General features: G+C 38.5%; 1 protein-coding gene across 1 annotated transcript in view; it reads left to right on the forward strand.

Moving 5' to 3' along the window:
• Positions 1–8,326, forward strand: part of LOC111743044 — a 24,276-nt gene extending 15,950 nt beyond the window's left edge. The window contains exons 2-3 of the mRNA XM_023533627.1: positions 7,602–7,664; positions 8,302–8,326. Of these exons, the coding sequence (XP_023389395.1) occupies positions 7,602–7,664; positions 8,302–8,326 (88 nt within the window). The remainder of the gene's footprint in view (positions 1–7,601; positions 7,665–8,301) is intronic.
• Positions 8,327–14,271: the final 5,945 nt, after the last annotated feature.

A 14,271-nucleotide genomic window follows, 5' to 3' on the forward strand; every position in this document is an offset into this window, starting at 1 on the left:
TGAATAATGGATAAATGAATGAGTGAATGAATTGCATGAATAAAATGTATAAATTTCATCTGTTCCTTAAGGCTGGCTTTTTGACCGGGGCTATTTCATCACAGGATCCCTCTGTATTCTCCTGTGCCGCTTTCTCTCCTTTCCCTGCTCCTTCCAACCACCACTCTCCGCCTCTTCTTTGACCAGGTAGTAAGTACACCAGAGACACTTAATAAATGCTTCCAGAAGGAGGTGAAAGCCTTTCTCGCCTATAAGTGTTGGGCTTTGGAAAAGGGCTCAGGAAACACACACTCAAAGTGAGAGCAGGAAAAGCTTTGTTTCATAAATTGTATGGAGGGAGCAGTTATTACCTGAGATGATATGCCTAGCACATAGGGACATAAAAGATCTTAGCAATGAGCCAACTAAAATTTTAGTGTTATTTCTTTAATATACTGTATTCTGGGAGGAGTTTTAAATCCTTTCTGGCTTATTTATGAAACACCAATGAGCCTGCAGAACTCTAGAGAGATGTATTCCAGAAAAAAAGAGCAGAATCCATGACAATAGGCAAGGCAGAATGGCAGAAAAGTATTAAACCAGAATTGAAGAGTTTTCACCCCTAAAGTATGTATTCGATGATTTTCTTTTAATATTAGAAGTGCTTTCAATTCAAATTTATACCAGTATACTCCAGTGTAATTCAGAGTTGAAATATTCCTTCACAATCCCCACTCCACTACTTCTGCTGAGACTACCAAATGACCTCGACTGCTCCTTTTCTGCATGCTCCCTGCAACCCTAGTTTTCCTTTAACGTTCCTTTCTCTTAAATGACTCATAAGTTAAAGTCAGTGCATTTGGGAGACTGTGTGTTACTTGCAGATAAAACACTTAAGTGTTTCATTTGGAATCAAATAGTTTCCTGAGGAAATTACTGAAATCCCAGAATTGCTGAATAAACCGATAAGCAAAATCAGGTCACCAGACAAAAGTCATCTTTTTATTAACAAAGAATCTAAAGCAGCTTTACAAAGATATACAAACGCAAAGACACCGATCTAGAAATCACTTAGTTTGGGCCCAAATTACCATTGCCTACTAATGTAGGCAGTCAGAAAATAAAGGTTTCAATAAAAATGAGCAGGACCAGGTTCCACAAACTCATCAGGAATAACTACAAAAGCCATTTCCCTAGAGATAGATTCATGACATCTGGCTTTGACAGTTCAGTCTCCTGGCTGGAAGCAGAGGTCTAAGCAAGATGATCAAAACCCTGGTCCATAATGTATTCTAGCCTGAGGATAATCATTGACATCAGACTTGGCGAACCTTGGGCAAGATCAATTCATTCATTCATTATTCAATAACTATTTACAGAGCACGTACGCCAAGTACTCCACCAGCGATACACTAGGTCCTTGTCAGGGGAAAACAGTCCCTGCTTGGAATCCAGCAAGAGAAGCCAAGTCAAATGCCCACAGAAGCCAGACAGGGAACATAAATGAGGGAGGCCGGGTGGGAATCGGGAATTAGAGTAGACTGAAGAGCAGAGGCTCGTCTAAAAGAGGCTGCCTTTCTTCAGCTCCACTGATGATTTCCATAGGGAAACATCAGCTCTGTATTGCCACATTTTTAGTTTTCAAAAAAGAATTCTCAAGTCCCAATTTTATTGTGAAACTTCTTTTTCTTAAACATTGGCAACTAATCACAATTCTTTTTAAATGCGATGTCAGCAGAGCGAAACATGACTGCGAGGCCAAGTTTGACTTGAGCAGCCGGTTTACAACCTCTGACCTGGAACATTTATATAGTATTAAAAAAAACATGGGCAATGAATTTTACTAAGTGTTGCCATTTCCCTCTCCCCTCAACTTTTGGAAATACCTGAAATATGGGACCACTATTCTTAAAATAAGTTTGACATAAAACAAATTTTTTAAATGGTTGGAATATGATACTGGAAATCTCTCTTCACCCTATTCCCACCTCCCCCTGCCCCCTGCCCGCCCCACCACCACCGCTTGGAATGTCTAGGATTATCCTGAAAATGACTGAAAATATAGGAACCTTTCTAATCAAGTGTCCCTAGCACTTACACATCATTGCTCATCTTATTGTGAGATTTTCACCGCCCCCCCCCCTTGCCCCTTCCCACCCAGTGGTGTCTCAAGATCTAGATACTACTGCCCCTTTGCATATCTGAAACTCAGGCCCTACTGGTACTGCAAATCCTCACTGATTTTTACAAAGGAAAAGATAACTTTTCCTTTTTCTGGCCATTGCCACCTTTTCTCTCTACTCCTGAAAAGTCTCCCACTCTTGCTCTTCAGCCCCGGCCAGAGTATTGCCCCTACCCTAGCACTTATGCTAGCCCATACTGTAACTGTGCAAATTAGAAGAAGGGAGCCTTGCCTCGAGGCACTTCACTAACCCTTGGAAGATTGTCAGAATATACAGATCTCTGATTCCTTCATCAATGGGCTCTCTTCCAGTACCATCTACGTAACAAGGGATGGCCCTCTTCCCACCTCACTCCAAGGGCACTTTCTCGCCAATCCATCCCCAAATTCCTTTTCTTTTGGCACCTCATAAACCCATGGCCCTTGTTTTTCAACTTCTTGTTTTCACAATTAACTGACCAATCAATAATAAAGGAACTGAAGTAGGTGTTCCCCTCCCCGCCCCCACGTCTTGATCTTGTAAAGGATTGGCAGGCAGAGTCACCTTTATTGGGCTATGTGAGAAAGATTTGAACAAATGGGAACAGAGGGAGATAAATATGTAGCATGTGGCAGTTTTCCAGGGATTCTTGAATCCAGGCTTCAAAAAAGAGGCTGCAAATTGACTGCCGCAACTGCAAAGTAGTTTAATCTACCCTAAGATGTATGTGTTTGTTTTTGTTTTTGCGTGCACATTGTTTTCTAAAGTTTGGATTTTAATGCTTTTAGGATTTTAACCACTTTATTCAATTGTCTCCACATTGTGTGAATTAAGAAATAGTTTCTGCTATTAAGACAAAGACCCAAAGTAACATTACTTAAATGAAACGTGTTTTTTTCTCATGTAATATAGTTCTAGCATAAACAGTACAAAGCTAGGATGACAGATCCATGGTGTGAGGGACCTAGGCCCCTTCTGTGTTGTTACTCAACCATGCTAAGGCATTGACCTCATCTGAGTTGTCCGAGATAGCTGACTCCCACCTTGTACAGGTTCTTGCTAATGAGAAAGGGGGAAGGAAGGGGAGAAGGATGGCGTGCCTGTTCTCCATAATGCACAACCTAGAAGTTACAATTATTATTTCTGCTCATACCTCACTGGCCAGAACTTAATCACATGCTGTTTTAGTCTGGTTGAGCTGCTATAACAAAGTACCACAGACTGGGTGGTGCAAATAACAGAAATTTATTTCTCACAGTTCTGGAGGTTAGGAAGTCCAAAATCAAGGTACTGGCTGATTTGATTTTTGGTGAGAGCTCTCTTCTTGGCATGCAGACAGCTGTCTTCTCATTGTGTCCTCATATAGTGGGGAGAGAGAGAGCTTTCTCGTCCTCTTCTTAGAAGGCCAAAGTCCTTTGAGATTAGAGCCCCACCCTTATGACTTCATTTAAACTTAATTTCTTCCTATAGACACTATCTCCAGATATAGTCACTTGGGGAAGGGTTAGGTATCAATGTGTGAATTTGGGGAGGACACAATTCATTCCATAACACTCCATAACAAGTGGTCTGGCCTAGTTGCCAGGTGGCCTGGACCGCGTAGTGTGTATTCTGTGCAGGATTCTATTACTAATATTAAAGGTCCATTGGTAGTCTCTCATACAACACAACTTTTTTACCTGCCTAGTTCCTCTAGGCATTTCCTTTGGCAATAGTATTTCAGTGTCTATTACTTTGTTGCAATTTTCTGAATCCCAGCAACAGTCATATCTATATTCAGAAATAAATATACTATAAAGACCAACATAAATGATGTTTACATTACTCACCACAGATCTCCCAGTGCCATAAATTGATTGACCATCTCAGAGAACAAAAGTGACCAGTGAGCTAATGCTAATTGTATACAATCATTTTAATTTAATAAAGCTATATAAAACCAAGAAAGCTGTACCACCTTTTGTTTTCCCGTTTGTGACTGGCTCGCTCTGCTCTGTAGCCTTGTAACCTGACAGGAGTGAGGCAGTGCTCAGAGACTCCTCACTTAATTCAGAGAGCCAACCACATCCTGCAAAATCGGATTTTAAAAGTATGCAAATTAAGGTCAAACAGCCCCACATCTAAGATTTAATGGCTCATCTGTTCAGACAGCTGCTTCTTGGCCATTAAATTACAAGGTGACTGAGTTCGTTAAGATTTTCACACACAACTAACTCCTCAAATTGTATTCCATACTTCTTGAAGACTTTCATGAGCAAAGCTAGTCAGATGAGCTATGGCTATAGCAGAAAGAGCCAATCTGTCACCATTTGTTTTCCAGTAGACAAAGAGGCATTATTTTCAGGGTGATTAGAGCTGGTCACTCAAGCCAGATTCCAGGATGAGGTCATGAAGACCAGTCACTGAGGGGTTTATTGCCAAAGGCAACTGGGGAAAGAGTCCAGTTTTCTTTGCTGAAAGACATATTGCCAGACATTCAAATTAAACATTAAAATTAAGTTACCTTTATTCACATTATCCTGAACATATTAAAAATAATGAAGCCAAATTCAAGTCCTTAAACATTAGTCTTATATATGGACACTTTAAATGTATACACATCATTGGGTCAGATCAGGCATCGTTTATTATTATTGCTATTCTCTTTCCTCTTCTCTGACAATTGAAACCTTATTTGTTTTATAAAACCATATTTCCAAGCAAAATAATGTGGGACACACTTTATTCTGTTCATACAATTTATGTAATATTACCTTATTATTAAATGAGAAAATTTTAATGTGTTAACTATACTACTCAAATTTTCTCATATGTACTATAAGCTACTTTATTTTCACAGAACTATCTAGTCAGTTAATTAAAATTACTGTGAATTCTGAAAACAATCCATAGTCTTGTGCTATAGGCATGTTAAGATAAAAATCTCACGAACTGGCAATGATAAGGAAATGGTTATTCTACCAAATGAGATTTCTTTATTACAAATATTCATAAAAGCAATTTGTCCTTAACTAGCACATATAATATAGAAACAAAGAACAAAATAAACTATGATTGAATAATAAATACAAGCCATTTAGCACAAAACAATTTATTGCTAAAACCAGAAGTTGAAGGGTCATAGAATAAATTAATTTATGAGCTCTAGAATTGAAAAAAAAAGAAGTTGTCAGCTTTAGACTAAATTGCCTTTTCTAACTAGTAAGGCCCTGAAATTCACAGAGCAAAAAATTACTTTCAGTCATAATTAATATAAATCAATTACACCTTGAATTATCACAAATTCTAATTGAAGTAATCATGAGATTTAGAAGTTCAATTGTCCCTTGTAATATAACCAAAGGAAGTAAGCTTTAAAATTTTTGCAAATCCTCTGTAGATCCTTAAGCAGATCCTATCTACATTCTCTGTTATTTGTAGGTGAGAAAAAATGATAGTAATCTAAACATCTTTTATAAGGTATGGTTATAAAGTCATTTAAACTGCATTCAAAATAATATGAAATAACATGGAAAATAGTTATGATAGAATGTGAAGTATAAAAAGCAAATCTTAAGGTTTTCTTTTCTTCCAAGGGAATGAATTACTGTGGTGGGAAAATAATTTTAGTTGTCATTGGTATAAACTACGAAAGATCCACATTTGATGCCTCCCAATCTAATCCTGTCGTTTTAATAATGAAATACAACATTGCAAACATCAATTCCAGTTTTCTATAGTGAGGCATTTACTTGAAATCCATATATGTTAACCACTTCCCCTCCAGTTTCTCCCCAGTATCCCCGGTGTAACAGGTTTGAATTTGTTGAATGTACTGGACTCCAGGGGGTGTAGGCAGGAAGCACCTTCATTTTTCCCCTACTTTGATCTTCATATATCTCCTGTCAGATCTCCTTTCTCAGCCTCTGGATGGTAGCTTAAGCAGATCCCATAGATTTACAGTCCCTTTCAGAGATTAAAGGGTTTTGTTTTTAAGCACAGTATTAACAAGTCCTGTATGATAAAAATGAAAACTTTGATCTCTCCAGCTTCTCCCCGCCACCATCCACAGACTAGCAGCGGAGAAGGGACATGGTCTTTTCTTTATCTTCACAATTCTCTGACTTGGCTCCTTTACTCTTCCTCTCCTGCTCACTATGCGCCTTTGGTTCTTTTGGGGTTTGAGAAGATGGAAGGGAGGGGACAGGTGAGGGGAAAACAGGTGTGACCCGATGTGTGCTTTGGTAACCTGGTGTTAGTGACCTCTGCATGGAAGATACACCAAAGTTGGCTCTTTCTTTGGGGGGGGGGTCCTCTGGGGACTCTACCCTCAGATACATCCATCACTTTCTGTATTTGGACATGGGCAGTTCACTCCCCCAGACAGCTACTTACTCCCAGCACCGCAGATCCTGTTTCTTTCTTAAAAATTTTTTCTTCAATTACAATTGACCTTCAATATCACATTAGTTTTAGATATATAGCACAGTGGTTAGGCATTTATATAACTTACAAAGTGAACACCCCATACTGACTTGACACCATACATAGTTATTACAATATTATGAACTGTATTCCCTATGCCAAACTTTATATTCCTGTGACCGTTTTTATAACTGCCAATTTGTATTTCTTAATACCTTCACCTTTTCCACCCATCCCTCCTAACCCCTCTCCCATATGATAACCATCAGTTCTCTGTATTTATGAGTTTGTTTCTGTTTTGTTTGTTTGTTTTGTTTTTAGATTCCACACATAGTGAAATCATATGGTATTTGTCTTTCTCTGTCTGACTTATGTGACTTAGCATAATAATAATACCCTCTAGGTCTATCTATGTTGTCACAAATAGCAAGATTTCATTCTTTTTTTATGGCTGAGTCATATTCTCAGATCCTGCTTCCAGTGGAATGCCCCACACAGGCCACTGCAGCCTGGAGAATCTACTACACCTGGAGGGAGATATGGTCAGCGCGGCCTCAACTGAAGCCGCTCACCTTGCCCCACTTTGGGGCAGGTCCAGAGAACCTCTCACCTTAGAAGTTTCCAGGCAGGAGACAGACCCCAGATTCTTTAAACAGTGGGAGTTCAGGTGTCACAGTTTCCTGTGAGCTCTCTCACCAGTCTCCACTCCAGCACTACAGCTTCATGAGGACTTATGGAGCCCCCTCTCTTGGTTTCAGGTGGGAGACAGCAGCACCCTCTCTCACGTGGAGGATGGGGGCCATACCACAGAGCTCGACACCTCCCAGACTTCCAAGAAATCCTCATTCTCCATCCTTCACTAAAGCTAGAAGAAAAAGCAGTTTTGAGTCACCTCTTAGCAGATCCCACAGACATGGTCTACTGCCTCACTTTAGAATATAGAGATACTTGCCATCTAGCGTTCTCAACTTTGTGGCCTTAATTAGAATTAAACAAAATCGTGTTTTGCTATTACGCATAATACCCCTCACTCATTAATAAATAATTTTCTTCTAGTGCCACTGCTCGATTCCAATGGATTGCCCTAAAAATCTGCTCAATCACTCCAAGATCTGAGAGGTTTGTTTTTTTTTGTTGTTGTTTGTTTGTTTTTTTTAAAAAAAATAGACTTTACTAACACTCAGATCAGTCCCTTTTCTGCAATGACTCATAACTGGGATTCAAACAGGACCAGGCTTGTCTGTTGAACTGGTAGGGCAGGCCTGCCAGAGGGTTGGCTTTGTTTTGTTGGTTGTAAAAGGAAAAAGACAGGATGCCCAAGTCCCAGAGGAAAGGAGAAATTGGAAAACATGGTAAAGTCTCAGTGATGTTCCCTTGGCCAGCCACAGAAACTTGGAATTGAGGCTCTGCAGAGAATGACGGAGCTTTTTTCATAAGGGACTTTATGTGACATTGTGAGACATGAGGATGTAGGCAGTGTTGCTTCTGTGCCCAAGTAAAGATGAGGCATCTTCTTCCAGGTCAGGCATAGATCACAACGTGCCTTCAGGACACTGAGGACTCAGGAGAGGGCAGCACCGCTGGTAATTTGTGGCTTCGAGAGGTCAGAAGGCAGCACCTTTGGCCAAGACATCAGTAAAGTCTCAGTGGACCTCTGAGTGGACCTTACTGACAGTGACAGTGGATACTAACAAGCCATTCCTGGCACACTCTCTAAGTGGAGTTAAACCGTATATCTCCTGTGTGCTTTAACCAGCTCCAAGTCCAGGTTCTCTGGATGATATCCAGCCACCTTCCAAATATAGCTCTTCAAGTCAAATATATAAAATATATGAAATAGTGGAGAGAGGACAGAATAAGTTCAATCTCAATTCTCATTTGGGAAAGGAGAGAACACAATAGCCCCTGGACCATAGCATATATTCTCTCCTGCAGGAAAGGAATAGCAAAAAGACTCCAGACTCCAGCAGCCCTTGGTCTACCTGCCAGCCGCCCAGCTTATGTGGGATTGGAGAGAAAATCTCCTTTGCCCATTGATTTCCATGATCACCAGTTCTGCTGTCTGAAGATCTCCCTTGTCTAATAACCCAGAACCACTGTAGAAATTAGGGCTGATCTGATGACTGTACCTCTTTCTAAGACCACTTTCTTTTGATGTGAATTCCAGAGGCCCAAGGAAGTCAATAGCCATGCTTAGGGGTTTTCCGACCCTGTAACTTTTTTAAAAACTTAGTAGGTTTCAATTCCAGGGTCTATTATCCAATGCCTCAAATCCATTAGAGTCATAGACTTTGGGTATAAAACCTGGCCTTTGAATTTTTTTCTCCTACCAACAGGCTTGGGTGCCTGTGCCAGTTTTACAGTACCCCTTTGACCTCTGCCTCAGGGCAATTTTAAACGATAGACTGAGGTAGGGCAGCAACCATGAATCTGTCCCTTCTCTGCTGCCATGGCCAATCACAGTGAGAGGACTGTCCCTGTTGCACACCAATGAGCTGCTGTGAAGGCCTCAGGGAATTGAGCTTCTCCCAGGTTCTGTAATGCCCCAAATTTTGGTCCTTGCCTCTCTGCTTGTCCTTGTGCCAACGTTAGATTGGAGAGAGAATTTGTTTTTTACCCCCAGGTATTACAGAAAATGAATCTTTAGCTAAATTATGCACTATAAAGTAGGCTCTCTTAGCAAAGTTGTGTTTTTGTCCCACTCTATTAAAGGGCCATTTATTGTTAATTGTGTGTCTAATTAGTGTTTATTATAGCTAGCTTATAATTTCAGTGTATGTGCTATGTGTACATGTACATCAAATTCAGGGTCAACTACATAATTTGCAGAGTCCAGTACAAAATAAAAATTCAGGGTTCCTTGTTCAAAAAAGAAGAAAAACAAGAAAAAAGTGCCATTAAAGGTATTAAAATATAAAGCTTTTTCTTTTCTTTTGTGGTCTTTTGACTTGTCCTGCGTTTTAAATTTTCCATTTAATGTCATTCTAAATAAAGAAAAATTAAAATTTTTAATTATTAGCATGAATTTTATTATTCATTTTTATATTATATGATACTAATTTTAAATGCAAATGTAAGAACATTTAACTTGTATGTGGAATCACTGAAATTACACAATTTGTATTTTGTAGCTCATACATGCATATGCATTTTGCTCTTACCAGAACAGGGAGGACACAGCACAAAACTAACTCAACTGTTTTTATTTTATTTTACTTCTTGATAGGTGCATATTCTATCAACATTCTCTACCTTCAGCTTAACTGCTGAAGGAAGGACAGAGAGGAAAAGGAGCTGTGAGTTGCCCTATTTTTCTTTTTCTTTCTATATCATAATTTTTCATGTAAGTAGTTGGCTAATACAGGGAAATAGAAAAGATAATAGGGCTCCTTGGTTGTTCATATTTTTTAGAATGACATTGCCTTGTTTCTGCATTCAGAGCAAGTTTTAGCTCAAACAGAAAGCGTGGCTTCCTGGGGCTGTCAATGCAATCATTTACTCAGTTGTAGACGTAACATACTTACTTTGTTCTTGCTTTGAGTTTTGCCTAATGCGCATGCATAGTGACCAGAATTCTGTGCTCATGGATTATTGCACACACGATATGCAAATGAGGCCACAAGGAATGGAGGACACACATGTTGCACATATCTCCTTTGCGCATGTGCATGTTCTGTTGTTCTATCAGTGTTTATTTACAGTAACAAGTTCAAGATACAATTATTAAGGATTTCAAGATGGCGGCAGCAGAGCATTAAACCAAGCATGGGACCCTTCTAAGCACTGGGCCTCTGTGACTCCAGGTCCATGCTTATGAAGCTGGCCCTGCTCATGTCATATGGTAGCCACTGTTATAAGTGCTTTTCATATTTCAATACATTTAACCCTCTCAACATGGTGCACAACTCATATTTTGTCTATATAATATTCTCTGACTAACAACTATATGGTCAGGATTTACCTGAGTATGTTTTATGAAACGGTAATATCAAAATGTTATTATAGCATATCTATTTTGTGCATTTTGGAGTAAACAAGTCATGACGACAACAAAAACGACAAAAGGAACCTTTGTCCAAAAATGGTATAACTTTTAAAAAGCTGTTATGGTAAAAAATTGCCAACCAAATAGTCATTATATGAGATAAGTCTATAGTAACTAGGCTAAAAATTCTGTTCAATAATAATCAGGAAACCAGATTTCATCTATCATTTTGCTCTATCATAATTAGTATGCAGAATTTATCCTCATGTTCAGAAGATGACTGCTCCAACTCGAGGCATCATGTTTATATTCTAGGGAGAAAGAAAGACAGTAATCCATCCTTAGAGACTTCTTTCAACGTTTTAGTATCCCCAACTATGTTAATTATAGATACAAGGGAATCTGGAAAGGTGTGTATTTTAGCTTTTCAGTCTCTTTAGTAGAGAAGGGCAAGGGGAAGGGGTTTATAAAAGGTTCTTGGATAGGCCATCCATAAAGTCCACCGCAGTCTGCTCCTTTGGCTATGCAATGTTTATACATTTCCTTATTTTCATGTATTTAAATTCATGTGGGATACATTTACTTCTTCTCCCAAGGAGTACGACCCTAGGTACTGCAACCAGATCAAAGCTTAGTATCCCTGTGTGATATACAGTTCTCTTCAACAGTTCTGGCTGTGGTTCTATGTGCCCTGGCAAACTTAATTTTAAAAATGATCTTCTCCAAATCACTCAGTCTACAATGGTGGGGCAAGAAAGAAGATAACTGCAGTAAAAACTCCCATTTGGATCAGTGTGGATAGGAAACGCACTGCCCATATTGCATCCTGCTGGATAGTAAGAATGAGGCTCTTCCACTGAGGCAATGGAGCTTCTTTCTCAGACCCTGGCTCTAGGGAAATCCTCTCTGCTTATTTCCTTTTCCTCCTGGTTATATATCCTGAAGAAGACATTCCCTGTTAACTGTCTCTTGTGGCAACATCTGACATGAGCATTTAGCAGGATGCTTTTCCTAGAGGCTCCTAAGCTTTTCCACCATCTTTCCATAAGTTTGAATTCAGTCTTAGAGGCCAGTTAGTGACAAGTTGTCAACCATTCTTGAGTTTGTTTTTGTTACATGTTTTGTGTTGTTGTTGTTGTTGTTATTGTTGTTGTTGTTGTTGCAATACAATTCCACCCTAAACTATCAAGTGTTATGTATTGGTTTTCTCACATTTGCCCCAGCAGAACTTGTACTCATCTCAGCCCTGCTCTGTGCTCTGGGAAGCTGACCTGTATGCATAGCCTTGATGATTCTCTTGTTCTCTGGCTTTCTGTTGGATTTGGCCAATGGGGGGAAGTAGGAGGTCACAGAGAATGAGAAGAAGGAGATATGGGTATCTTTGCTCCCAGATATCTCTTTACTGGGTTGCCATAGACCTACCAAAGGTCTCAGCTCCTGTCAAGTGGTCCTCTCTGAGTTCTGATGATGGCTCCCTCCCCTTTCCTTTCACATCCAAGAGTGGTAATGGCTCCCTGTTGTTACTCATTCTGGAGTGCCACACTACCCTTTGTGATTTCTTTATACTCTCCCCACAGTTTTGTCAATAGTCCCTTTTAAAAACTCTCCTCAAATTACCCAAATCCAGGTGTGCTATCCATTTCCTGCCAGGATTCTGCTATAACTTTCAGTTTATTTGCTTTTGGTCAAATATGTATGTAAGTAGGTATGTTCTGTAAGATTGCATAGTTCATGAAAAGTTGCATGAAATATTTGAGAAACTTTAAATTTATTTTATACAATGGATGGAAAACCAAATCAACTGTGGATTATCATTATTGTACAGCTGAATCTATTATTTATACAATTAAAGGTTATATAAATGTTTGAAAGTAATAGAATAAGAATGCAGTGAGGTGAATGACATACCATTTAAATTCATGGGTGGTTTCAGAAATTAGTGAAGGATAGGTATACTATTATTATTTTCACTTTACAATTGGAGAGAATAAAGTCCAGAGAGGTTAATTGACTCAGTCATGGTCAAACAACTAATAAGCAACAGAACTGAGATGTGAACTTAAGGAGTCTGACTCCAAAGCCTAGGCTCTTAATTTCACCAACTCATTCGCAGTGCCGTACCTGGAAATAGTTGGACCTCAAGCAGGGTCAGGTATAGCACATATATTGGGAACCTCAGATCCTAAATTTTGAAACAACATGATGTTCTGTAATTTCTCACAGTTAACTACAGAGACAATTTTGGAGCTAGGAAGCAAATTTGGATCTTTTGAAAACCACAGGATTCTATGACTTAGAAACTAGCTACTACGTACAGGTTGAGTTAGCTTCCCCTTTCTCTGTATTTCCATAGCACTACGATATACACCCCTGTTACAGCTTTAATTATAGTGTTGTAATTGTTTTTATGTGTCTGTCGTCTGGTCTATGAGCTCTTCAAATAAAAAAAATTATGTCTTATTCATCCTCATTAATGCTCTGTAACATAGGACATTTGATGAAGGAACAATTAATATCTAATCTATAAATATCCATCTAATCATGTCTTAATTTAGCAATCCACGTAGGTAGCCACAGCAAGTTTTTTTTTTTCCTGTAAACATTCTTCTCATTTCTCTGGGATAAAGACCTAGGAAGTTGATTGTTTAGTTATATGGTAGCTGCACATTTAGTTTCTTTGAAAACTGTCAAATTGTTTTTCAGAGCAGCTGCACCATTTTACATTCTCATCAACAATGTATGAGTGATATTTTTACACATCCTCCCCAGCATTTGGTGTTGTCACTATTTTTTATGTTAGTCATTCTAATAGGTATGTAGTGATATCTCATTATAGTTTTAACTTGTACTTCTCTGATCACTAATAATGTTGAACATCTTTGAATGTGCTTATTTGCCACCAGTACATTATTTGGTGAAAATTCTCTCCGTGTCTTTGCTCATGTTCTAAATGGACTGTTTGCTTCTTTATTTTTGAGTTTTGAGAATTCTTTCCATATTCTAGATACTCGTGCTTTTGTTCAGATATGTGGTTTGCAAATATTTTCTCTCAGCCTGTAGCTTGTCTTTCATCCTCTTACCTGGGTCTTTCGCAGAGTAAAACTTTTAATTTTGATGAAGTTCAATTTATTTTTTATTTTGTATAGGTCATGCTTTTGGTGTCCAGTCTAAGAACTCTTTGCCAAGACCTAAATGCCAAAGATTTTCTCCTTATATTTTTATAGTTTTACATTTTAAATTTAAGTTCATTATCCATTCTGAGTTACTTTTTGTACAAGGTATGAGACTTATGTCAAGTCTCTTTCTTTTATTCTTTCTTTTTTGCTTTATTTTGTTTTATTTTATTTTGCCTATGGATGTTCAGTTGCTCCAGTACAATTTGTTGAAAAGACTTTCTTCCATTGAATTGCTTATACACCTTTTTCAAGAAACAGTTGGGCATATTTGTGTAGGTGCGTTTCTGATTTCTCTCTTCTGTTCTTTTCACTTATATATTTATCCCACTTCCAATAGCTTTGGTTACTGTAGTGATACAATAAGTCTTGATGTTGGTTAAAATGTTCTCCTCACTTTATTCTTCTTTTTCAAAATTGTTTTAGCTATTTTAGTTTTTTTACCTGTCCATATAAGTTTTGGAATAATTTGTTCTTTTTTACAAAAAAATCCTGCTGGGATTTTGATAGGAATTATGTTAAACTTGTATATCTACCTATAGGAGAGAATTGACATCTTTATTATGTT

The sequence above is a fragment of the Pteropus vampyrus genome, unplaced genomic scaffold, assembly GCF_000151845.1.
Source record: "Pteropus vampyrus isolate Shadow unplaced genomic scaffold, Pvam_2.0 Scaffold106, whole genome shotgun sequence".
NCBI classification, from domain to species: domain Eukaryota; kingdom Metazoa; phylum Chordata; class Mammalia; order Chiroptera; family Pteropodidae; genus Pteropus; species Pteropus vampyrus.